Here is a 25,010-nt window from a genome sequence, read left to right as displayed (position 1 = left end):
GATTACCTTGATTAACCTGTAATTGATTTTTATAATAAGTATTTTTAGCTGAGCGTAGGATCGATGTGAGCTTATTTCTATAACATTTATAGGTTTCCCTGTAGGTTAATGGCCATTTTTTTGCAAGTCTTTCCAGTCTGTTTCTCTCGTTAATACTCTTTTTCAGTGCTGGGGTAATGTGTGGACTAGTTTGACTTTTATTATCCTATCGAGTTTTCTTCAAGGGAAAATATATTTTAAATAGTAAATGAAAATCATTGTAAAACAATTCATATGCCTCATTGGAATCAGAACAACTTAAAACATGATTCCACTCCAAACGAGCAAGGTCATTCTTGAAGCATTCCATGGAATTAGCTGTAATATTCCTTCTAATTATATACTGGGGTTCCAGTTTAGGGCAATTTAGTGTGAATTGTGAGACAGTAGGAAAATGGTCAGTGATGTCAGTCTGTATGAGAAAATTCCCAATATTATCTTCAATTTGTGTAGACCAGATATGATCAATGAGGGTGGCTGAAGTACTGCTGACTCGTGTTGGTTTAGTGATAAATGGAAATAATGAATAAGAATACATCAGATTAATGAAAGCAGAAATATTATCACTACTTTTCAATAGATCTAAATTAAAATCCCCTAATATATAGAGTGCTCCAAAATTTTTATCATATACTGAATAAAGAATATCTGACAATTTTGATAGAAAGCTATTGAAACTACCACTAGGTGGTCTATAAATACACAAAAATAAACATTTCTTACCTATTAAACTGGATTCAACACCTATTGTTTTAACTGAGGGATCTGAAAGAGTATACTGGCTTAACACAGTGGAGTCGTATTCCCTCGTGTGTGTGTGTGTGTGTGTGTGTGTGTGTGTGTGTGTGTGTGTGTGTGTGTGTGTGTGTAGCGTGTAATGAAGGTGTGTGCAGGTGTATCATGTGTCGTGGCAACATGAGGGTAGTAGCACTGTTGCAATGATTGGAGACGTGAATGTGTGCACGAGTGTTGTGAAAGTGAAGACGTGAGTGAGTGTGTGTGTATTGGTGTTGTGAGTGTTCTGGTATGGTTTTGTGCACGGGTGTGCGCGTCTGTGGTTTGGTATGCTTATGTGAAAGGTGACGCAGAATCCAAGCTCCCAGGAGAGGGAAGTAGGTCCTTTGCTGTGTAGTATCGGCTGTAAGGCAAGAGGTGGGCATGGGTTTGATATCCGAGGCTTGAGTCTGAAGCCCCGATGTAAGTGGGGTAGTGGATCGAGATTCCAAAACTGCGGGCGTCTCGAGAAGTGTAGGATGAGTGAACGAAGTCCCATGAGCTCAAGGAACCCAACTTAACAATACCTAACAATAATACTAATCCTATATGGAGGCAATGTGGAAAAAAACGGGACGAGGGGAAGTGATACTTATGAGGTGTCGCAGTGCTGAAGTGCTGGGTGATGTGGATCCCACGATATTCCAAGAGGCGTTGTGTTCACTGTTTGAGGCCTTGACCTCGATTGACTTCTAAAAATCAGGGAGCTCGCTTAACACTTCCGCTTGAGTCGAATGGGGCCACGTGAATCCAACTTCGGGACAGTAGCGGGGCTTCATGAGACAGTGACGTGGAGGGGAGGTGGAGAGGTGGCGAACGAGGTAGCAAGCGGAGGAGGTGATAGTAGTGGAGTATGTTACGGGCGGGCCGTAACAGGTGAAAGCTGATGTTATAGTGCTGGAGCAGAAGGAACCAGCGGAGCAGATGCTGATTGGTGAACTTGTTGCCTTGCAAGAAGGTCAGATGATTGTGGTCGTTGTAGACGTGCAACGGCTGATTACCAGCTCGTAGGTAACATTGGAACTTCTGGATGGCTTGAATGATGGACAGAAGTTCCTTCTCGATGTTGCTGTATTTAAGTTGGTAAGAATTTAACTTAGCGGAATGGTAAGCGATGAGGTGTAGGATGTCAGTCTACTCCTGAAGAAGGACAGCCCATGAGGCGATATGGCTGACATCTGTTTGTAGATTGCAAGGCTTGGTGAAGTCCGGAGCGTGCAGGACGGGTCCTTGTGCCAGTAGGGTTTTCAGCCGATTGAAGGCGTTCTGGCATGCTGGGCCCTAGATGTACTTCACACACCCAATGGTGAGCTTGGTGAGAGGGGCGGCGACTTCGGCAGATTTGTGCACAATCTCCGATAGAGATCTGCCATCTCCAGGAAGCGCCGTATCTCTCTCTTGCTGGTGGGTACTGGGAAATCCAAGACGCCTGACACTTTAACAATCCTCGGTAAAACACAGCCACGTCCCATCTCGTGGCCAAGGTAGAGGACTTTGGCTCCACCAAAGTGGGATTTCGCCAGCTGCACTGTCAGGCGTGCCTTTTGTAATCGTCGGACCAGCTCAACCAGTTGTTTGTCGGGTTCATTCCAGCTCATTGAAAACAAAAAAATATCGTCAGTATTCATCGACACACCACCCACACCTTGTGTTAATTGATTCATGGCCCTCTGAAATGTGACAGGACAATTACGCATCCCGAAGGAAGTCAGTAGGTACTGGAAGAGCCCAAAGGGAGTTATGAAGGGAGAGACTTGTTGGGCATCCTCCGTGAGGGGGATTAGTTAGTACCCTTAAGATCAAGTTATGAAGTTGGATTGTCCCACCTCATCGATTAAATCATTCACTCGCGGAAGAGGGTAGGCATCAGGCACTGACACAGCATTCACCCGGTAGTACTTGGTGCATAAGACTTGTTGGCTATCCTCTTTGGAGACAAGAAGACAAGGGGATGCGCGGGATGAGTTGCTTTGGACCACCAACCCCTGCTTGAGTGAGTAGTAGACCTCCTTCTGGATCTGTTGGCGTCTCTATGGGTGGAATCGGTAAGGTACCTGCTGTATAGGGGAGATTCCTGGGATCAGTTGCACGTCATGGGGGATTATGGTGCATCTCCGAGGGTGGTCACCAAACACCTCAGAGTACTGGTGGAGAAGAGTGGTTATGTCATGAGCTTGAGATGCGAAGAGAGCTGAGATAATTTTCTAGATTGGAGAGAATGTAAGAGTTACTAGTATCGTGCGTGCCACATGGTATATGTACGTTGACATTTCCACAAATAGGATGTACATTTCCATCACTTTTGTACAGTGCTGCTGGTCTTATTCAATTTTATTGCATTAATGATAAGTGACTGTGTAGGTATATGGCGGTCAGGGATTTGTATTATCTAATTAGTATCACTGACTTTCTATAAAATTTCATAATGACCATGAAATTTGCTTGCAAGGGGAATCCAGAGATGGGAATGAAGGTGAGGACTTGATCGCCCTCCTAAAAGACCTTACTGCGGTGTTTTTTTTTTTTTATCAAATAATGCCTTCATGGATTGTTGTGCGTGTTACAGATTTTTACTGGTAAACGCACAAACTTTGTGAAGGGCAGATTTTAAGTTACCTAAAGAGTTGATGACAGTTACAAGTCTGTGAGATGATGAGTTAAGAAGCTTGTCTTTTACATGTTTTAAAGACACTTTCCTGTCAAACAGCATCTCAAAAGGGAAAAATCCAAATGGATTCGTCATGGGTTTCTCGGAGTGCATATGGATAAGACTTTATCCCTTTCCTGGTCCTGCTCGAAGCAAAATTTTCGAAGGAGTGATATAAGAATTTGATTACATTGTTCTAGAGTGTCCTGTGATTACAGGTGGTAAGTAGCTGAGAGAGTTTGCGTAACATTTAATTTTTTGAGTGTACTGTTCTAAAGAGATCGTTAGTGAATTTTTGTGCCTCAGTCACTCTGAATTTCCTGGGGGACGCCAAAGTTAGTTGAACAAGTTGGCAAGTTTGGCTATAATGGTCTTAGATGTAATATTTTTCAAAGAGAAAGGATCTAGAATTGGCAATATATACTGGTTACCCTTCTTTATTTTTGACATAGGTCCCACTATATCAGTGATGATTTTTTTGAAAGGTTCAGAAGACACTTGAATTGGTGTTAATGGATAAAATAGAACCTTTTAGTGTGGTTTTCCTACTATTTGACATATATAACAGGTATTTACAAAAGAGGCTACATCCGTCTTTAACACAAGCCAATAGAATTCTGACAATATTTTTTTCACATGTTTTAGTGATCACTAGATGTCTGGCAAAAGATTCATGAGCGATTTCCATAACTGGCTTCGCAATATTACTTGTCAAAACTATCTGGTCAATCTCAGCCCAGGTATCATTATCTGATAATTGTGGAGGTCTATTATTATAAGTATGTCGTCCTGGTATGAATAGTAATAGGAGGGATAGTAAGTCTCTTGTTCCTTGGGAATTAATTTAGTCCGAAGTTTTACCAATATTGAATCTTCCCTCTTAGCTCCAGACATAACTTTCTCCGAAAACAGTTGGTTAATGTTAGCGTAAGAGGGATGGCTAAGTGGGGGTGGTTGTGGTGGTGGTTGCTGGCGCGCTTGTGCACGTGTAACAGCACATGTTGTGAACAGGTTTGGCTGACGACTCTCCAGCTCCTCTGTGGGATTAGAAGTCAGGAGAGAGTCTTGAAATTTAAGAGAGGAAAGTACCTTATCACCCACCAGATCATTTGACAGTAACAGGTCACAATCTGAAATTGGAAAGGACCTAAGATCACATACCGCATTTCTTACTTAATCTTTAACAAGAGGGCAATCAAGGTGTATTTTAGTCAAGGGCATAGCAATTGGACCATCAAAATGTAATATGTATAGCTTATCTTCAGTGTAACATTGCTCCACTCCTGGAACTGATGACTTTAAGATTAGAGATTGACTACCGCTTGTGTCTCAATTAATCCTGATGGGACGTTTGACGTCACGGCAGACGGTCACTTAACCATGAGTGTGAAGTGGTTTGTTCAGATGATTTGGATCTGTTACACTGAAGGTAGCTATTGATTTGGTGAAAGACTGTCCCTTTGGCTGTTGTGTGTATGTATGTATGAGTGAATTATTTAATTTCTCGGTGTTTCATTTCTCATAATTGTATTTGTTACCTTGTAAGCTTAGCTTCATTATGAGCATGAACGGTATAAAAGCCCTAGATTGGTGCGACTGTGCGGTCGTCAAATGACGTAAGGTTTGGAATAGAGGACGTGACTTTCGCTGCAGCAGTAGAAATAACTGATTCGGGTGAGACTTTACAGTTACGTATAAAAATAACACTAATACATGGAATGTGCCATGGAAGTGGTGTGGAAGTGCAGGGCCTTCGAGACTGCTGAATACTGTGACGGAGTACAAAGTGCCACCCGGGCACGGCAGGAATATGAAAATGAACTGTCAGTGGATCAAAGATGGTTGGCTTGTTCCGTATGATGAAAGGGCTCAAGGGCCAGTGAATGGAACTATACCCTTCATGGCTTTGATACAACCCAAAAAGGAAAAGGTAGGCCCAGTCGTTGACTTTTGTGAGCTGAACACTTATCTCAATGTGCACACGGCTGAGCGGACGTCTGCGCGGAGAAAATAATAGAGTGGCGCAGACATGGAAGAAGAATCACACTGAACGATGAGCAAAGCCTACTTACAAATCTATGTTGACCTGTTCCTGTGGTAATATCAGACGGTGGTGTTTAAAGGAAGACGGTACTGTCTGACAGGTTCTAGATCTGAGAGGCGCGGAGACACTGCGTCACGACTGTACGTCACAAAATTGCTCCTGCGACGTTCAGTTCGATTTATTAGCGGGTAGTAAACTTAAGCTGTCTGAGATCCCATTGCTCCACACTTCCTACCAGGTGGTTATAATCACTTAATTGCTCACACACTAAGTGCTCGTTGCATCAACATCTACTCATTTTTCCCTATGATAATGATACACCTTTCCTTCTCTCCATCCTGTCACACACACACACACACACACACACACAGAGAGAGAGAGAGAGAGAGAGAGAGAGAGAGAGAGAGAGAGAGAGAGAGAGAGAGAGAGAGAGAGAGAGAGAATACTGTACTGTGCATACATTCACTTTCGTGAAAAGGATAAACAAGAATACAACACACACACACACACACACACACACACACACACACACACACACACACACACACACATTTTGTTTATCGACAAAACGTTTGAACAATATCCCATACATGTACATAATAACAAGGATTGTCATTCCATTTATATATAAAGAGCGATAAGGGAATACATTTAAGGTTAAATGAAGAAAAATAACTCTTTTTATAAAGAAAAGTAATCAATGAATCAAAAATAATCACCACATTCACTACTAACAACTACCACTAAACTCGGAATTAACAAATATCATTTCACAGTATTTATGTTTCTCTACGTAAACTCTAGAGTCGGTCCCATTAATGAAGTCGGTTTTAGGTGTGGCAGATTCCGACGCTGCAATTATGATATTTGCCTCAGAAACACTGACCTTCGCTTCCTGGCACCACTGGTTTGACGACGTAACCATCAGAGTGACTCCAGTGGGCTACGCACAAGTATAGTCTCCACGCTTACGGAGATGGTGTGACATACCTATGTGTATACGTGTTGTATTTTGCTGGATAAGATATTAGGTATCATTCCCAGTGAAGCTGTTACTTTTCCAGCTTCAAGCATGACAGATTTTGAAAAAGCAGCGATGAACGCCTTCTTTCATGAGTGTTTACCTTCTGCTGAAATTGCAGGCTGTTTTACTTATTTATTTTTCTATTTAAGACAATCGGCGTGGAGACGTATCCAAAGCTTGGGACTTAGTACTAAGTACATAGAACAAGCAGAAATTGCTTTAAGAGGGAAGAGGCTGCTTGCTCTTGCTGTTGTCATCGAGTGAAGTGTATAAATACATTGATTCTCCAAGATGAAGCAAGCAGGAATGATGGATTAATGAACTTTATAAAATATTAAGAGGACACTTTTATTGGCCAGAAAGTTAATGATATAACACGCGCTGGAACATATACACACAATAGGGTCAAGGGAGCCCTCCCACGTAAAAACAATTAATTCACTTGAGGGATGAGACAGGTTTTGGCGACAAGTTCCCAGTCATCCTGATATGATACTTGGCGCTAAGTACTAGACCAGCCATTCTCAACCTTTCCTTTATCATTGACCCCCTTGGCTTTATGTATTTCTCCATTTACCCCCTACTCCCATACAAAAAATTCATAGCCATCATAAAACGACAGAAAAACAAGGTCAGAAAGAACCTTTTCATTGTTTAGGACTAGGCTTTGTATAAAAATAGTATTATACATTCGTATCACAAAAATAAAGGAAATCAAATCTTTTATAAATAGAAAATTATGAAGTTAATTTGTATTACAAAAATAATGAACAGAAACACCAGAAGTATTATCAGTGGGAACTGCTGATTCATGAGTCAATCAGTTTGTTTATGCGAGGAGCTGTTTCTGACAATGCTACTCTCATAATCATATCATCATCGGCTTTCAGGCGGTTTCTGGCCTTTGTCTTTATTGCTACTAAACTTGAGAACCCTGATTCACAAAAGTACGTAGTGACAAAAGGAACAAGCACTTGGAAGGCACGCTGAGTAAGATGAGGGAATGAATCTGTGAGTTTTATCCAAAATTAACACCAACTTTTCCAAATTCTTCTCTAAGAGTAGCAGAGGATTGAAGATCAATCAGTTCATCTTTTACTGGACTGTCATCTTTTATTTCTGACAGTTCAGTGGCAAAAGGTCTCTGTTGGGATCATGTCTTTTTAAAAGTAGTCAGTGAAGTGATTTTTCAAGATATTCAAATGGTCTGTAATGTCTTAATTTATCCCAGGTAACACTCCAGGACTTTCACTAATGACCTCATCCAAATTTGGGAAATTTGCAAAGTTGCTTTGGTGAACTCTCCGTACCCATAAGTCCAGCTTTGTCTGCAATGCTGTCATTTTTTCACTTGCTTCAACAATGGTTACTGATGTTCCTTGGAGTTGTTTGTTAACTTGGTTAAGATGGGTAAATATATCTGACAGGTACCCCAAACAGGCGATGAACATGGGATCAGCAAAATTTTCACACAGCTTTGAATTCCGGTCACGAAGAAACATTTCTACCTCAGTACGGAGCTCAAACACACGATCTAAAATAAGTCCACGTGAAAGCCACCTCACTTCAGTATGCAGTAAAAGAATGGAATGCTCAGAGCCCATCTCATCACAAAAAGCTTTGAACAAACAAACGGTGATTCAACGCTCGGGACCGAATGAAGTTAACAGCCTCAACAACTTTCTGCAAAACAATTTTCAGGAAGAGTTTTTGCAGCTAATGCATGTCTGTGAAGAAAACGATGTGTTGTTATTACATGGGGTGCCTTTTGCTTCACTAGTGCAGTGAAGCCTGATCTCACTCCCATCATGGCTGGAGCTCCGTCAGTACAGATTGAGCCAACAATGTCCCACGTGAGATTGTTCGTGTCAAAAAGTCTTGTATTTTCAGCATTATATCAGTAGCCTTTGTGGTTTGCTGGAAAGGTTCACAAAAAGAATTCATTTTTTTAGTTCTTTTCCACATATGTAACGGACAAAAACAAGTTGTGAAAAATTGGCTACATCACAGGTTTCATCAAGTTGCAAAGATATTTTTTCTGGGTTAGATTTTATTTGTTCAATAACTTGTTGACAAATATCTTGAGACATTTCACTAATACGCCGATGGATTGTGTCATTAGAAAGGGAAAATGGCTTAAATCATTTGCTTTGCTTTAATCCCACATACAAGTTCAACCATGTCTAGGGCACAAGGTTTAATCAGCTTCTCGGCAATGTCATGAGGTTTCTTGGCCTTTGCTATTCGCAGCGCTACATTATAGGAAGCTGCAAGAATTGGTTTCTTCTCAGATTCAAAGCCAAGTTTGGGCAGTGTTCCTGCAGCCCTAAACCTAGCTCTCTGACTCAAATGTAGCACGGTCATCGGATGCATGGACAGAATGTGAAGCTTCCAGATGCTGTTTTAGTATTGAAGGTTTCAGTGACCCATTTCCAAAAACTTTTAAGCACAGCAGACACTGAGGCTTCTCCACACCATCCACAACAACGAAGTCAAAGCCATATTGTACATATGAATCCAGGTATGTACGTTTCTTGGACATGACACAATCTGAAAAGAAATAATTATGAATTAGTCATGTGACTAATTCTCCATTCATTGAAAACATATCCAGAATATTGCAACTCATGACTGATTCTTCAGTTAACAGTAACACTGTCTGTGGATTAATGAAAAATAAAATGCAAGAAAATGTAACACTTAGAAACTAAGGAATTTTAAATTATTTTCCTATGCATAAGTAAATATCACTATGTTCAGTCATCAGTGATGATATTGGGTAGTATTTCTTGCTTATAGTGTTTGAATGTCAATTACTGTCTTTTGAAATAAACAAATGAAATTTATGATGTATAACAGTGACTCTACCTTGTAATTCAACACCTAGCGTTGCCATATGGCAACACCTAATATCATGAAAAGTAATGACTACATAAAGATAAAATTTATATATGATATTTAGTTCATCATTATCAAATTCCCATTAAAATTTGGTGAAGATTGGAGAAAAAAAAAATAATCCAGGAGAATATGGGTTAAATAGATTGCTGTTTTAATTGACTTAACACTGATAATTGTACATTATTAAAAAAAAAAACAGTATAAAGTAAAAAAAAAAATATATACATGAAGAAAGAACAAATTTATTGAAAAGGAGTTTGGCAAGGAGGGAAATTATCTCCATTCTTTAATTACATAATTCAAGACGTTTTATCAATCGAGGTTGGTTGTATACTTGGCCTGACTCGATGCAATGTAAAGGGCCCCACACACGCTCAGGCGGCCTCTTCGGCGGCCGGAGAGGCCGCCTGATGTCACCCACACACTATTCAGTCCTGCCTCAAGGCCACTCTCAGTTCTAGAGAGACACCGCGGAGTGAAGATCATGGCATCTCCCCTAGATAAAGAGGAATTGGATTTACTTGCGGCTGCAGCTGTAGCGGCGACGTTATTACAGAAGACCAAGAAGAGGAGAGTATGGACCAAGGAGTGGCTGCTGAAAAGGGATGGACTGTCACATTTGAAGTTACTGGAGGAGCTGAGATTAGAACCAGTAGATTGGCTCAATTATCTTAGGATGGATGAACAGACTTACTTGACGCTGCTGTCTCTAGTAAGTCCTTTTATTAAAAAGCAAGACACATGTATGCGCAAGGCCATATCACCTCATGAGAGACTAACTGCTATACTCCGCTTCCTGGCAACGGGTCGATCATATTATGAAGATTTGAAGTTTTCGACATGCATTTCTCCACAAGCCCTGGGATGCATTATACCAGAGACATGTGATGCAATAAGAAAGGCGCTGCAAGCAGACTACATGAAAGTAAGTACAATAGGTTACACTAGCTACTAGAAATGGTAACAATTGGTGAGGACATTAAAAAATAATCAGCTTTTGATATCTTTATTGGAATGACATTGTTATGCGAAAAAGAAAATGAAATTATTGTCCTAGTGTGCAAAGCAGCACAAAATAGATACAGTTTGAGTACCTAATTATATGTAATTTATTGTAGTTTGCTGCCCTGAGGTTTATCATCCTGGACAGACATTTGGAGAGGAGTTAATGGTGAAACATAAGTGAAAGAATAAGGTGTTGATGAGTCTTTTAATTCCATGTTTGTTGTTAGTTTTCCACTGAGGCCTTGATACAATACATCATTTATTAACTTTTCTGCTAGCAGTTGCATATCTGCTGTCATTTTCCTGAGTTTTGTTGCAACATTTTTTCCCACAATGTCAAACTCATCCTCTGGCCGGGAAGATGTGATGCGCTCTCCGATGAGTTTGAGAACATTTTCAGCAGGACTAGTCGAAGGTCTCTGTTTTTTTTCTCGCTCCTGCAGTGAGAGAATTAACTGCTGGTTCTGAACTCTCTGCTAATGGTCGGTCATGGTCACTGCAGACACTGCTACTTCTCGATGATGCACGAGTAGACGCTCCCTCTTCGGCATGATCCGCAAACTGATGAAAGAAAATTAAATATTTATTATGGATCAACTACGTTATTTTAGGTTATGTGACACTAAGTTATAACTGTTATGCATTACGTCATTACGTAGATAATGTTTGATGTCGAGACCTAACCCAGCATCACTAAATAATTGTTTTACATAAGAAAATTATAGTCATATTACAATAACATTATCTAGAGAATACACAGAGGTATTAAAATCAGTTCATGCGTAATACAAAAAAAAAAAAAAAGTATCTGTGTTAATGTTTCTTTTCCTTTTTTTTCCAGTTTCCTAGTAACGAGGAAGAGTGGAAACATATTGCTCAGGATTTTGACACCATGTGGGACTTTCCAAACTGCTTGGGAGCAGTAGATGGGAAGCACGTGCGCATTGTACCGCCAGCAAACAGTGGGTCATACTTTTATAACTATAAGGGTAGTCACAGTCTTGTCTTGATGGCTGTCGTCAATGCCAAGTATGAATTCATAATGTGCGATATTGGAGTAAATGGACGAATCTCTGATGGAGGAGTGATCCATGAAACCGTTTTTTATGAGAAACTTTGCAATGACGATCTGCATATACCTACACCTGCTGTGCCCAAAAACTCGCACACTGCTCTTCCATTTGTGTTCGTGGGAGATGAGGCATTTGCCTTGCGCAAAGATTTCCTGAAGCCATACCCTCAAAGAGAACTTACTCATGACAGAAGAGTGTTCAACTATAGGTTATCACGTGCAAGGAGAGTTGTGGAAAACGTTTTTGGCATTCTTTCATCACGTTTTCGCATTTACCATTCACCAATTAATATGAAATTGGAACACATAGATTCTGTGGTTATGGCTACCTGCATTCTTCATAATTTTCTTCGGAAAACTACAGGGGACACGTATTCTGTAGGTGATGGAAATACTGCTGACAACGAACCTCAGACCTTGCTGACAGGTTTGGAGAAAACTTACAGTAGGCGAGCTACGGAAGAAGCTCACCAAGTTCGGGACATGTATCAAGAGTATTTCAACACTGTAGGTGCATTATCATGGCAAGAAAGTAGAATATAAAGCTCCCCACCCTCTCCACTCATAGACACGTCTAAACCAACACCTTGTTTTGATCTGGAGTTGATGTACACTTGATGTGTGTTATGATGAGTAAAAATAGAGCATCGTGGTTTCACTAACCTCTTCCATACTTGACACAGATGTCCTCCGAATTTCTTGGTCTTTCAGGAACAGGAGCAGATCGTAATACCATAAATTAGGTGTGTAAACATCATCAGTACCAGCACCTGTAAAACATGATATTATTTTCTGTAAGTAAACCCCATATAAGATTTAATATTATGGTATAAATTACAAATTATAAGAAAAGGCTTGAAAATAAACTGATATGTAGAATTACAAGACTTTTAGTGCTTCATGAAAGTAGGTTTAAGAGAAATTTGTTATATGCTGATATACAGACACTGTACCTGATTTCATAGAGGACAAAACTTTCTTGGACTCTTTCCTGAAGGAGCTCCTCATGTTGTTAATCTTCTTTGTGACTAGCTCTCTAGTAGCATCGCCGTCCTTCTCTTTCAATTTCTCTACAAGCAAGTCATATGCTGCATTCTTCTTTACTTTATCTGAATATTCTTTTGACCTGATTTTCCATAGGCATGGATTTTCCTTATATATTTCAATAAATTCAGCCCAAAATTGGCGCTCTTCCTCGGTGGTGCAGCTGGTGGTTAGTGCGACAGACATGTTGACACTATGCTGCCGAGATTCACACTGACACGTGCGGCCTCAAGGCCGCCTCATGTGCCCACACACACTCAAACCGGCCTGAACCGGACGTTGGCCGGACGGAAAAAACCTGACAGCGACCGATTCGTTCAGGCCGCCTTCCGGCGGCCTGCGCGGGCCGCCTGAATGCCCCACACACGCTCAGTTTGGCCTGAACAGTCCTATTTTGTTAAGGCGGCCGGAGAGGCCGCCTGAGCGTGTGTGGGGCCCTTAACATCCTGGCCTTTGCTGATGATGTGGTGCTGACTGGAAAAGTGTTTCACATGGAAACATTTTATACGACACTTTCTTGTTCCATTGTGCAGCCGACGTTATTTTGAATACGAATAAAATTACATGCATAATATTTGCTAACACACACACACACACACACACAAAAAAAAAAAAAAAAAAAAAAAAAAAGACAAAGAAGGTATTGTATTTCGATGATACACTTACGAGTAAGGTAAGCTTCTTTAAGTATCTGTCACAATATATATTTCGATTTTAGAGACGATAATATTAATTTTATATTTGAAAACTTGTATTCGTCTTTTTCTAATATTCTAAAAAACGGTCATGTATTCGTCTTTATCTAGTATTCTAAAAGAGGGTAACATTATGAATGTTTTTTTTTCTTCTTCTTAACTTTTTCTACAAAACTGACAATGGCATACCTCTATGGTGTCAGGATTTGACTTTTAAATTTCATATGCATAATGCTTTCAGTACTGTTTTTAGAAAATATTTCAAGAGCATTTATGGAGCTCCAACCTTCGCCAGCAGTCACATCAAAGCTGAATAATGTAACACATTATTAATGCATCTTTAAGTCGCATTTGTTGAGGCCAGGTATAAGCGTTTTAGATTGCTAGCTTTCTCTTGTTAAGGTTCAATATGCTTTACACACAAGAAGGATTTTTGGTGAAGCATGTCTCTATAGTTTGGATAATTTAAGTGAGACAAAAGCAATAATATCTTTCAGAATATAACGTCATGGAAAGATAGGACCATTTTACCTATTTTGGGTACTAAGGGATTAATTTGTAAGAGTTTGTTTTGGAAACGTTTGTTCTTATTTTTTTCACTTTTTTTTTTTTAATGATTATGTACTTCTTCGTATTTTTAAAACTAGTTTATAATGATACATATTATTTTTTTAGAATACCATCTAAAACATATATGTATAGTGCATATGACTCAAACATCCGAAGAATTTGTTACTGTATGTTGTAGCATCATGCGAGGTGTTTTCATTATTATCATTCACATAATAATATGTAGGTAGTATGTTTTTTTTTTTTTTTAATACTTATATTATGAGATGAAATACAATAGTGACTACTGCTACTGCTGCGCTGCTGCTGCTACTACTACTACTACTACTACTACTACTACTACTACTACTACTACTACTACTACCACCACCACAACAACAACAACAACAACAACAACAACAACAACTACTACTACTACTACTACTACTACTACAACAACAACAACAACAACAACAACAACAACAACAACAACAACAACAACAACAACAACTACTACTACTACTACTACTACTACTACTACTTCTACTGCTGCTGCTGTCGAAATATGAGGTATTGCACATTGTTGTACTATCTGCGTTACGGCGATGTACTCAATTACCACTCATTTTAAAACACACCAGTCTTACCCATAATATATATATATATATATATATATATATATATATATATATATATATATATATATATATATATATATATATATATGCGTCATATTGATCCAATAAAAAAAATAATAATTAATATATAAATGTCTCAGGTTGTTTAATTTTCATTGTTCTTCCTCTATTCTAATCGATTTCAAGACTGCATTACAACATAAGCTCCCTCAACTTTTTCTTTATTAACCACTGCAAAACTCGCGGTCTTGTTTTCAGTCTGTAGAACACCACCTCTCCTCTACTAAACCTCATCTTTTTCTCACCGAAACACAGCTGTTTGAGGCTATTGAGAGTAGGCGCTTCTCTGTTCCATCGTACTTTCTCTATCCCCATTTTCGTTCTATGTGTACAACGACTAACTTGCTCTCGTGCCCACGCTCTTGAATCTTCCGAGTTTTCCACCATCTTCGACGCAATAGTCACACTCTAACTAAATTTATCTGTGCTGTCTATAGTAAATTCTTTAACTATTTAATTTCCAAAGTGGAACGTATTCTGTCCCTCTATCCTTTCGCGGAGATCTCCATCCTTGGAGATTTCAATGTTCACCACCAGCTTTGGCATTCCTCTCCCTTCACTGACCATCCTGGTGAACTAGCCTTCAACTTTGCTATCCTCCATGACCTAGAGCAACTGGTGCAACACCCTACTCGTATTTCTGACCGTCTTGGAGATACGCCCAACATTCTTGATCTCTTCCTTACCTCTAGTCCTTCTGCTTATGCTGTCACCCTATCATCTCCGTTGGGCTCCTCCGATCACAATCTCATTTCTGTATCTTGTCCTATTTCTCCATTCCCTCCTCAGGATCTCCCAAAGTGCCTCTGCCATTTTGCCTCTGCCAGCGGGGGACCTGAAGAGGTATTATGCTGATTTTTCCTGGAATGATTACTGCTTCCGTGTCAGAGACACATCTCTTTGTGCTGAACGCATAACAGAGGTGATAGTGTCTGGCATGGAGGCGTACATTCCTCATTCTTTTCTCAACCTAAACCTTCTAAACCTTGGTTTAACTCAGCCTGTTCTCGTGCTATACATGATAGAGAGGTTGCCCACAAAAGGTACTTGAGCCTTCCATCTCCTGAATCTCATACACTTTATATTTCTGCTCCGAATCATGCCAAGTCTGTTCTTCAACTTGCCAAACACTCCTTTATAAACAGAAAATATCAGAATCTGAAATTCAAACTCAAACTCCCTCTTGACTTCTGGCATCTAGCCAAAAATATCTCAAATAACTTCACTTCTTCATCTTTCCTCCTTTATTTCATCCTGATGCCATCCCATCTGTCTCTCAAGCTGAAGTCTTCTCTCAAACCTTTGCTAACAACTCCACCTTCGATTATTCTGGGCTTGTACCTCCTTCTCCTCCCTCTGATTGTTTCATGCCTTCAATCAAAGTTCTTCATAATGATGTTTTCCATGCCCTCGTTGGCTTAAACCCTCGGAAGGCTTGTGAACATGATGGGGGCCATCCTATCGTTCTCCTCGTAAAAAAATAGTGCTTCCGTGCTTGCACCTTGCCTGGCCAAACTATCGACTTCTACCTTTCCTTCTTGTTGGAAGTTTACCTACATTCAGCCTGTTCTTAAAAAGGGTGAGGGTTCCAATATCTCAAACCATCTTCCAATAGCTTTAATCTCTTGCTTCTCTAAAGTTTTTATAATCTATCCTATATAAGAAGATTCTCAAACATCTGTCACTTCAATTTTTTTTTATCTGATCGCCCGTATGGCTTCCGTCAAGGTCGCTCTATTGATAATGATCTGGTTCTCCTTGGTCATCCTCTTTTAGAGGATTTCGGTGAAACTTTTGCTGTCGCGTTAGAGATATCAAAAGTTTTTGATAGTGTCTGGTATAAAGCTTTGTTCTCAAAACTGCCCTCCTACGGTTTCTATCCTTTTCTATGCAACTTTATTTTATCTCAAGTTTTCTTTCCGACCGTTCTATTGCTGCTGTGGTAGACGGCCACTGTTCTTCTCCTAAATCTATAAATAGTGGTGTTCCTCAGGGTTCTGTCCTGTCACCCACTCTCTTTCTATTATTCATTAATGATCTTCTTAACCAAACTTCTTGCCCTATCCACTCCTACGCTGATGATACCTCGTAGCCTACATCTTTCCACGTCGTTTTAGAGACGACCAACCCTTCAGGAAGTCAACAGATCACGTAGGGACGCCACAGAACGCCTGACTTCTGATCTTTCTAAGATTTCTGATTGGGGCAGAGAAAATCTAATAGTTTTCATTGCCTAAAAAACTCGATTCCTCCATCTATCAACTCGACACAACCTTCCAGACAACTATCCACTCTTCTTCATTGACACTCAACTGTCTCCCTCTTCTACACTGAATAGCCTCGGTCTCTCTTTACTCATAATATAAACTGGACACTTCACATCTCGTCTTGCTAAACCAGCTTCTATGAAGTACGGCTTTCTGAGGCGTCTCCACCAGTTTTTCTCGCCCCTCCAACTGCTAAACTATGTACAATGGCGTTTTCCATCCTTGTATGGAGTACTCTTCACATGTTTTGGCGTTTCCACGCACAGCTTTTTTTTTGTTTCTTTTTATTAGGTAGGATGGAATCAAAAGCTTTTCGTCTCATCAACTCCCCTTTTTCTCACCGCCGAAATGTTGCATCTCTTTTTATCTTTTATCGCTATTTTCATGCCAACAGCTCTACTGATCTTGCTAATTGTATGCCTCCCCTCCTCCTGCAGCCTTGCTGCACAATGCTTTCTTCTTCCTATCATCCTTATTCTGTCCAACTGTCCAACGCAAGAATTTGACCATTATTCTTAATCATTTATACCTTTCTATGGTAAACTCTGGAACTTCCTGCCTGCTTCTGTTTTTCCATCTTCCTACGACTTAACTTCTTTTAAGAGTGAGGTTTCAAGACATTTGTCTCTGAATTTGGCTAATCCTTTACTATTCTTTAAGGGAACCAACATTTAGGTTTTTTTTTTTATATATATTGTCCTTGGTTTCCCTCCTACATAAAACAAACAAACAAAAAAAAAAAAAAAAATCGTGATTTCGCCGATCACGCCCGCGTCCACAGCCCGGGATTTCAACTCTTGGACCCTCAGGTCTCTCTCATTCCACTTTAATTTCTTCTCCTCTGCTACTCACTCTTCCCTTCCTTCAATTATAATGTTACACTTTTGTCTTAAAAGTTATTTCCTCATAAAGTGGTCCAAATTCCCATATATCCTCACACATGTAGATACTGAATGTGTCGTAACCTGATGCAGCAGCAGAAACAAGAAATGAAGAAGAAACACATCTACATCAGAGTCTTGATATTGATCCAGCCATAAACAGGGCCGAGTGGGCCAGGACCCATCCATGGATAGGGGCCGTGGGGAAGGAAAAAAAAACATTAAATAACAATTAACAGAGGGTTGGCTGCCGGGGATCAGACTTAAATTTAGGAGATGACCCAGACAAATGTCCAAGACCAAAAGAAGCCTTAAGATTTTTTTAATAAGTTTCGGGAGTGGTATTGTGCACACGTGTACCTCACGTGGAGTTACCCATGATTGGTGAATAACAATGGCCAATAACTATCCTAGTCAGACCAAAAAGAAACTTGCTATCTTAGTAGGTCAAAATTGAGCCTCCGAAAAACCATTAGGAAGGTGTCTTGTTTCCGGATGTGTACTACAGTTAGAAATTATTTGACTGTATTTAGTATGTCCTTTAGCCCTTTTGTTGTCCACACGGGTGTTCCCACGTGGAGTGGTGTCCGAATGGTCGTTGATAATCTGGGCGTGGAGAAAGAAGTAAGAAACATTGGGTAAATAATATACTAAACCAACATGAGAGAAGAACAAGAGAAAAGATAGAGAGAAGGCAGAACCCGAGAGGTTGTGCTTCCGGTCAAGAGAGGAGAGGAACCCATAGAGTCATGGACAGACTCTTCCTTTTATTAATGAGTAGAGCTCTTTAGTTGGTAATGCAGTGTAAGATAACTTATATGTCATTTGAGTGTAAGGAGGAAACAAGAGATAGGATATTATATATGGTAGGATGTTTATATTAAGATTTAAGTATTTTTGGTGCAATTTTGACAATTGATGGATTATTTGATAACTTGGTGCTACTTATATATGATATGGTTGTGGAATATATGAAGTTTCAAGCATTACTTTGATATTTGGATGCATCAGTTGTGAAGTTTGGCACTTGTGAAGTCGTGTAAGTTTCAGTTGTATGTTTACCGAGACAACCGGCTGTGTCATTGTCCTTTTGTCCATTTGTACAAGGTCATTTCCATTTAGCTCTCTGACCTCTGCTATGTTTATTTGACCCTTGCTGGGTCTAACCACAATAATAACAGCTATTGACCACGACCTTGGCAATGTTATCCTCCTATCATCTTTCTTCTCTTTTCCTCTCTTCTGTTCTTTTCTTGTATCGTCTTTCTTTTATTTACTTATTATGTAGATATACCACACTGCTACTGGTACTACTACTACTACTACTACTACTACTACTACTACTACTACTACTACTACTACTACTACTACTACTACTACTACTACTACTACTACTACTACTACTACTACTACTACTACTACTACTACTACTTCTACTACTACTACCACTCCTACTACAACTACTACTACTACTTCTACTACTAATGCTACTTCTGCTGCTGCTGGTACTGTTGTTTGCGCTAGTGCTTGTGGTGCTGGTGGTGCTACTGCTATTCTCTTCAATTCCCGTTGTTTTAAGTCCTTCCTGCCCCTAAGACTTCCAAAGCGAGGCCCATGTCAGATCTGGCAAGCATGCTTCGCGTGGTGAGTGTCCCCGCGTCATTCATATTTGCACAATCCTCCAGGTTAGGGGTTTTCAACCTTTTTCGCATTATAAATCCCCTGAGTCATGAAACCATCTAACCGAACTCATAGTTATCTGAAATCGAACAGAATGTTATTTTAGTGACTGATTCTAACTGTATATGCAATGGTACTGCAAAGGATATTATTAGATCAGCCATATTAGTACCCCTACAATGTTAATTTTGTGGCTGACACTAACTCACTATACAATGGTCCTGCGAAAGATATTATTAGATCAGTTATCTTTAGATCAGTTATCTAAGTACCTCTGAAAATATTATAAACCCCTGGGGGTTTGCGAACACCAGGTTTAGAACTCGTGCTCCAGTTGCACGCCGCGAGTCCTAGATCATGGATAAAGATGGATTCCAGCTCATGATTCACCCTGCCGCAGAATACCAAACTCTCTCTCTCTCTCTCCAGTCTGCAGACACTGATAAAGGCTCAACGACCTGCCACTGTTAACTCATCATACTGAACAATTGCTGACATCTGATAAAACTGGTCTTCCTGCCCACTTTAATGCCATCACCACACCATGAGCGATTTTGGCACACACCAACGCACCAGTCTCCCTCCAAACACACCAGTCTTAAGGCAACGTATAGGAAACCCACCTATACCTTAACTCAGTGGTTCATAACTCCATGTGGCGACCTAAATTAGTGCCGCAAGGGTATTTCTGAAGGTAGCCAGAGGGTCTTAAAAAAAATTAAAAATCAATAATTGACAGCTGTTCATATTTTTATTTTAATTAATGTTGTCCTGGTACCGCTGGCACCATCAATATGTTCTGGTGTGGTTGAAGATAAACACCAGGGAAACTTCCCTGTGTTTATTGTAGGATACAAAATGTACTGGAGGCTTGGTAGCTTGGTAGCAAGTAGCTGTGAGGGAGGCTTGAGAAGTAGCCGGCGGCCAGAGAGACTTTTAGTCAGAGCGGCTAGATGAAGCTTGTAGCTAGCGTGATGATGCAGAATTACAGTCTACACAACACACTGGAGTGTGACTGTAGACAGTAGATTGTAGAACTAGACTGGCTGTGCAGGACAGTATAACCAATCAAAGAAGGAAGGCAAGCAGATTGCCAAACGGAGCGGGAGCCTGTTCCTTAAGCTGCGTTAGGAACCAGACTGAGCGTGGCGAGTGGCGACTGGCGTCCCTTGGGGTAGCGGAACAATACACAGCCCCAGTACACCATACGGTAGAACATTACATTACTCCGCGTTAACAAAGTAGTCTGTCTATGATATTGCTCGACCACACTAACGAAGGTGTCCTCACCGAGCACTCTAGTCAATACATAAACACTTCAAAAAGAACAATAATAATAATAATAAGACATGTCATACAATGCACTGAGCAAAATAAATATCACATAAGTGTGAAAACAATTAAGAAAATATAGTTAGTTTGCAAATGAATAGCAATAACATGATATTATAAGTATAACATGGCTAAATAGATTAATTTGATGCTATTTTAAAAGTAAAATGCATTATTGATAAAACAAAAAAATACACATTTGTGGTAATGACTAGTAAATATAACATACAAAATTTGTATAAAGACAGAAATGTTACATGATCATGTATAATCAAATCACTGAAACATAAGGAACAATGTTACATACATATGTGTAAAAATGTGTTACATATGGTGAATAAAGTGTATATGTCATAAGTATTGTTTCTTACATATAATACATGTGATAATTGTGCAATATATATATATATATATATATATATATATATATATATATATATATATATATATATATATATATATATATAATGTAATTGAGCATAAATGAAAAGCATGAAAAGATGATAATGTAAACAAAAAAACAGCAAACAAACACTCAACTTGGATAGAGCAGATAACAATGTATAACAGTAGAGGTGCTGCTAAAACAAAATGTAATGAATGTGACATTAATATCAAAGTTACTTACATAGGTAGAATAAATATAATTGACACTAGCAAAAAAATATTATGTAGGTAGGGAGAATGACAAAATGTTAGTGTAAATTTAGTAATAAAAAAGTAAAATGGGATGTAAAAAAATGTGACTACAAATGGAACCCCCTATTAAACACACGATATACCCTAGGGGCCACGCATGTGTGTTAAGGCCTGAGAAGCATGAATATGTCTTCTGATAAATCAAGCAAATTTACAGTCAAAAGAAATATTACCTACATCACATTAATCCCTCTCCATGTGTCATCTGGGGACAGCACATAAAAATGTAATATAACACAATGCAATATATACAACATAATATAATATAACATGGTATAATATAAGAGATACACTTCACACACCTGTACGTGTCCGCACATTGTAAGGACATGAAGGTACAACAGGTGAAGAATCCGAAGTATATGTTGTTGAAGACTGTGTAGTCTGTACAGGCATGTGTGTAGAAGTAGAAGGTGACAGTGGAACATTACTCTTCTTCAGACGATCAACATATACTATGTAGGTGTGCTGCGTGTGTACTCGTACGTAAACAGACGATAACTTGAGTCACAGACATGTTGAATAAGAACTTCTCAACATACAGGTCTGCTAAGCACTCACTCTGTGAAAATGAATAATACTTTACAGGAACATAAGTGTATCAGACTTGAGAAAAATAAAATAATATGAAATTATACCAAGTACACTTTTACAATAATCAAGATATATAATAATGATAATTTACACTATAAAATGATTAAAGTGCTGTACTGATTATATTAATATAATTGTAAATAAGAATGCGATGAAATAATTATAAAAACTTGATAAGTAAATGATTATGGAAAGTGCATACTGAAAGAAAACATGAATATAGTGGTTACCCTTAAAATTTTAATCAAAGAAAACTGCGTGTCTGAGGAAAATCACGTGAAATAAATTTATGCACACGTAAAATGAAGACATCATTGCATATAACACTAACACATCAAAACATGCATAATAGTGTAATAGCAGTAAAAAAATAATGTGTAAATGTGTACTCACTGAAAAAAAAAAAAAAAGTGTGTACTTGCACAGAAATAGATATTTGGTACCTCAACCACAATAATAAATATGGCGTCTGGCCAGAGCCAATCAGGAAGCTCTTATGTCATAGGCGACTAATCATTCATAACACTTGGCCTCGCTGGGGACAAATATGGTGCGCTTTTTTACGCGGGAACGCAACTCACTGGTACATAAAAATATTCATAGAAAATTAATCACTGTGATTATAAAGTTTTACTCACGACTTATTGAGTAGCAGAGATGTATGTATGTACTCAGCTCCACGAAAATCCTTGTCAGGGCAGTAGGCTGGGGAAGCAGGAAGGACGCCGTCTTACTAGGCTGCATGTGGCGGTGATCTCAGGCTGCGGATGGACGACACACCAGCTGCCACCATCAATATCCTGGTACCGCTGGCACCATCAATATGTTCTGGTGTGGTTGAAGAAAAACACCAGGGAAACTTCCCTGTGTTTATTGTAGGATACAAAATGTACTGGAGGCTTGGTAGCTTGGTAGCGAGTAGCCGTGAGGGAGGCTTGAGAAGTAGCCGGCGGCCAGAGAGACTTTTAGTCAGAGCGGCTAGATGAAGCTTGTAGTTAGCGTGATGATGCAGAATTACAGTCTACACACTGGAGTGTGACTGTAGACAGTAGACTGTAGAACTAGACTGGCTGTGCAGGACAGTATAACCAGTCAAAGAAGGAAGGCAAGCGGATTGCCAAACGGAGCGGGAGCCTGTTCCTTAAGCTGCGTTAGGAACAAGACTTAGCGTGGCGACTGGCGTCCAGGGTTCCCAGATTTCTGTGCCGAAATTATCGTACACACCCGTCAAAAATTATCGTATTTTGAGCTAGATTATCGTACACCAACATTCACCTAGCAACTTTTTGTCAGTTCTACAGAATACCACAAAATATACCATTGGAACACTAGACACCAAAAAGTTTTTCTTAGGCATTTGATATAGGTTCTGAAAAGCACTGCATGTTACGAGAGGCTATCGTATACTCACTCTTTTATAGGTCGCTGGCTGAATCCCCGTGGATTTCTGGATAGTTTGGATCACTTTCCACACCACATTTCTTACACAGTGCTTTACACGAGCCCTTCCTGGATGGTCTTAGCCATGGAAATTCTTTTTCCCAGACTTCTCTGTACTTCTGCTCACGCCTTGCTTTTTTCTTGGTTTCTATTATGCTTTCACTATCCACGGCACTACGTTTATCTGCCATTCTCTTTGCTGCGAAGTGTGCCAGGTAGTAAGAATTAAGCCAAGTAGAATAACACCCGCAAATGAGCGTCCTGCTGTCTGAGGCCCCCGATGAAGACAAATGAGGCCTCCCCCGATCCCCTCCTTCCCCCTCACCCAGTCTTTACAGGAACTGATCGTGTAGTAGGGACGGGCGGGTACCCGGGTAGCTACCCGGGTAGTAGAGTACTGAGTATCGAGACGGGTACCCGGGATGAACGAAGGTTGTCGGGTAATTTTCACGGGTATTTCTTATAATATTATTAGGCACCCATTCTGGTGTAGAGAGTACAGATGTGTGCGATTACGGTGAAAATATTTAATGTCTAGACTTTTAGAGTATGGATAATGTTTACCGATGTGCGATCATTAATGAAATATGGAGATAATGATTAGAAAAATATCGTTCATGCTGTACTGCGTAGTGAGTATCTAGACGGGTACCCGGGTAAAACATAATGTCGGGTATTGCTCACCGGTAAGCAGTCTTGTCTTCGAGTACACAATGAGTACCAAAGTCTTATTATTAATAAAATATGATGATAACGATATATATATATATATATATATATATATATATATATATATATATATATATATATATATATATATATATATATATATATATATATATATATATATATATATATATATATATATATATATATATATATATATATATATATATATATATATATATATATATATATATATATATATATATATATATATATATATATATATATATATATATATATATATATATATATATATATATATATATATATATATATATATATATATATATATATATATATATATATATATATATATATATATATATATATATATATATATATATATATATATATATATATATATATATATATATATATATATATATATATATATATATATATATATATATATATATATATATATATATATATATATATATATATATATATATATATATATATATATATATATATATATATATATATATATATATATATATATATATATATATATATATATATATATATATATATATATATATATATATATATATATATATATATATATATATATATATATATATATATATATATATATATATATATATATATATATATATATATATATATATATATATATATATATATATATATATATATATATATATATGCGTGTGTGTGTGTGTGTCTGGTTTATAATCTTGGTAATCGTCTCGACATTAATCCCAGGAGCCGGGATCACTGAGCGCTGGATGCCGGGTAAGCGTTTTGATGGTTACCAGGCAGCTACCCGGGTAGCGCGTTGGTACTACTCACTCACCTTGCGCCCCGAGACCACCGCGCGCTGGCGGGTAAGCGTGCCTGATGGATACCGGGTAGCTACCCGGGTAGTGGAACCG

At 38.8% G+C, this 25,010-nt stretch overlaps 1 protein-coding gene across 1 annotated transcript; it reads right to left on the bottom strand.

Moving 5' to 3' along the window:
* Window positions 1-10,625: 10,625 nt before the first annotated feature.
* LOC123500527 lies at window positions 10,626-12,911 on the bottom strand. Its single transcript, XM_045249220.1, has 3 exons — window positions 12,460-12,911; window positions 12,170-12,276; window positions 10,626-10,995 (listed from the first exon to the last, which is right to left on the bottom strand). The coding sequence occupies exons 1-3, from the start codon at window positions 12,734-12,736 to the stop codon at window positions 10,840-10,842; spliced, it is 540 nt and encodes a 179-aa protein (XP_045105155.1). The 5' UTR covers window positions 12,737-12,911; the 3' UTR covers window positions 10,626-10,839.
* Window positions 12,912-25,010: the final 12,099 nt, after the last annotated feature.

Source organism: Portunus trituberculatus, unplaced genomic scaffold (assembly GCF_017591435.1).
Source record: "Portunus trituberculatus isolate SZX2019 unplaced genomic scaffold, ASM1759143v1 PGA_scaffold_393__7_contigs__length_557757, whole genome shotgun sequence".
In the NCBI taxonomy this organism is placed as follows: Eukaryota; Metazoa; Arthropoda; class Malacostraca; order Decapoda; family Portunidae; genus Portunus; species Portunus trituberculatus.
This window is presented reverse-complemented; position numbering and strand designations above follow the sequence as displayed.

Bases quoted from the DNA above. Each gene is read 5' to 3' on its own strand.
- LOC123500527 (XM_045249220.1), bottom strand. From the start codon at position 12,736: ATGTCTGTCGCACTAACCACCAGCTGCACCACCGAGGAAGAGCGCCAA. The intron at 12,277-12,459 runs GTACAGTGTCTG...CATGTTTTACAG, and splicing joins TTTGTCCTCTATGAAATCAG to GTGCTGGTACTGATGATGTT. The intron at 10,996-12,169 runs GTTAGTGAAACC...TTCTTTCATCAG, and splicing joins CTGTGTCAAGTATGGAAGAG to TTTGCGGATCATGCCGAAGA.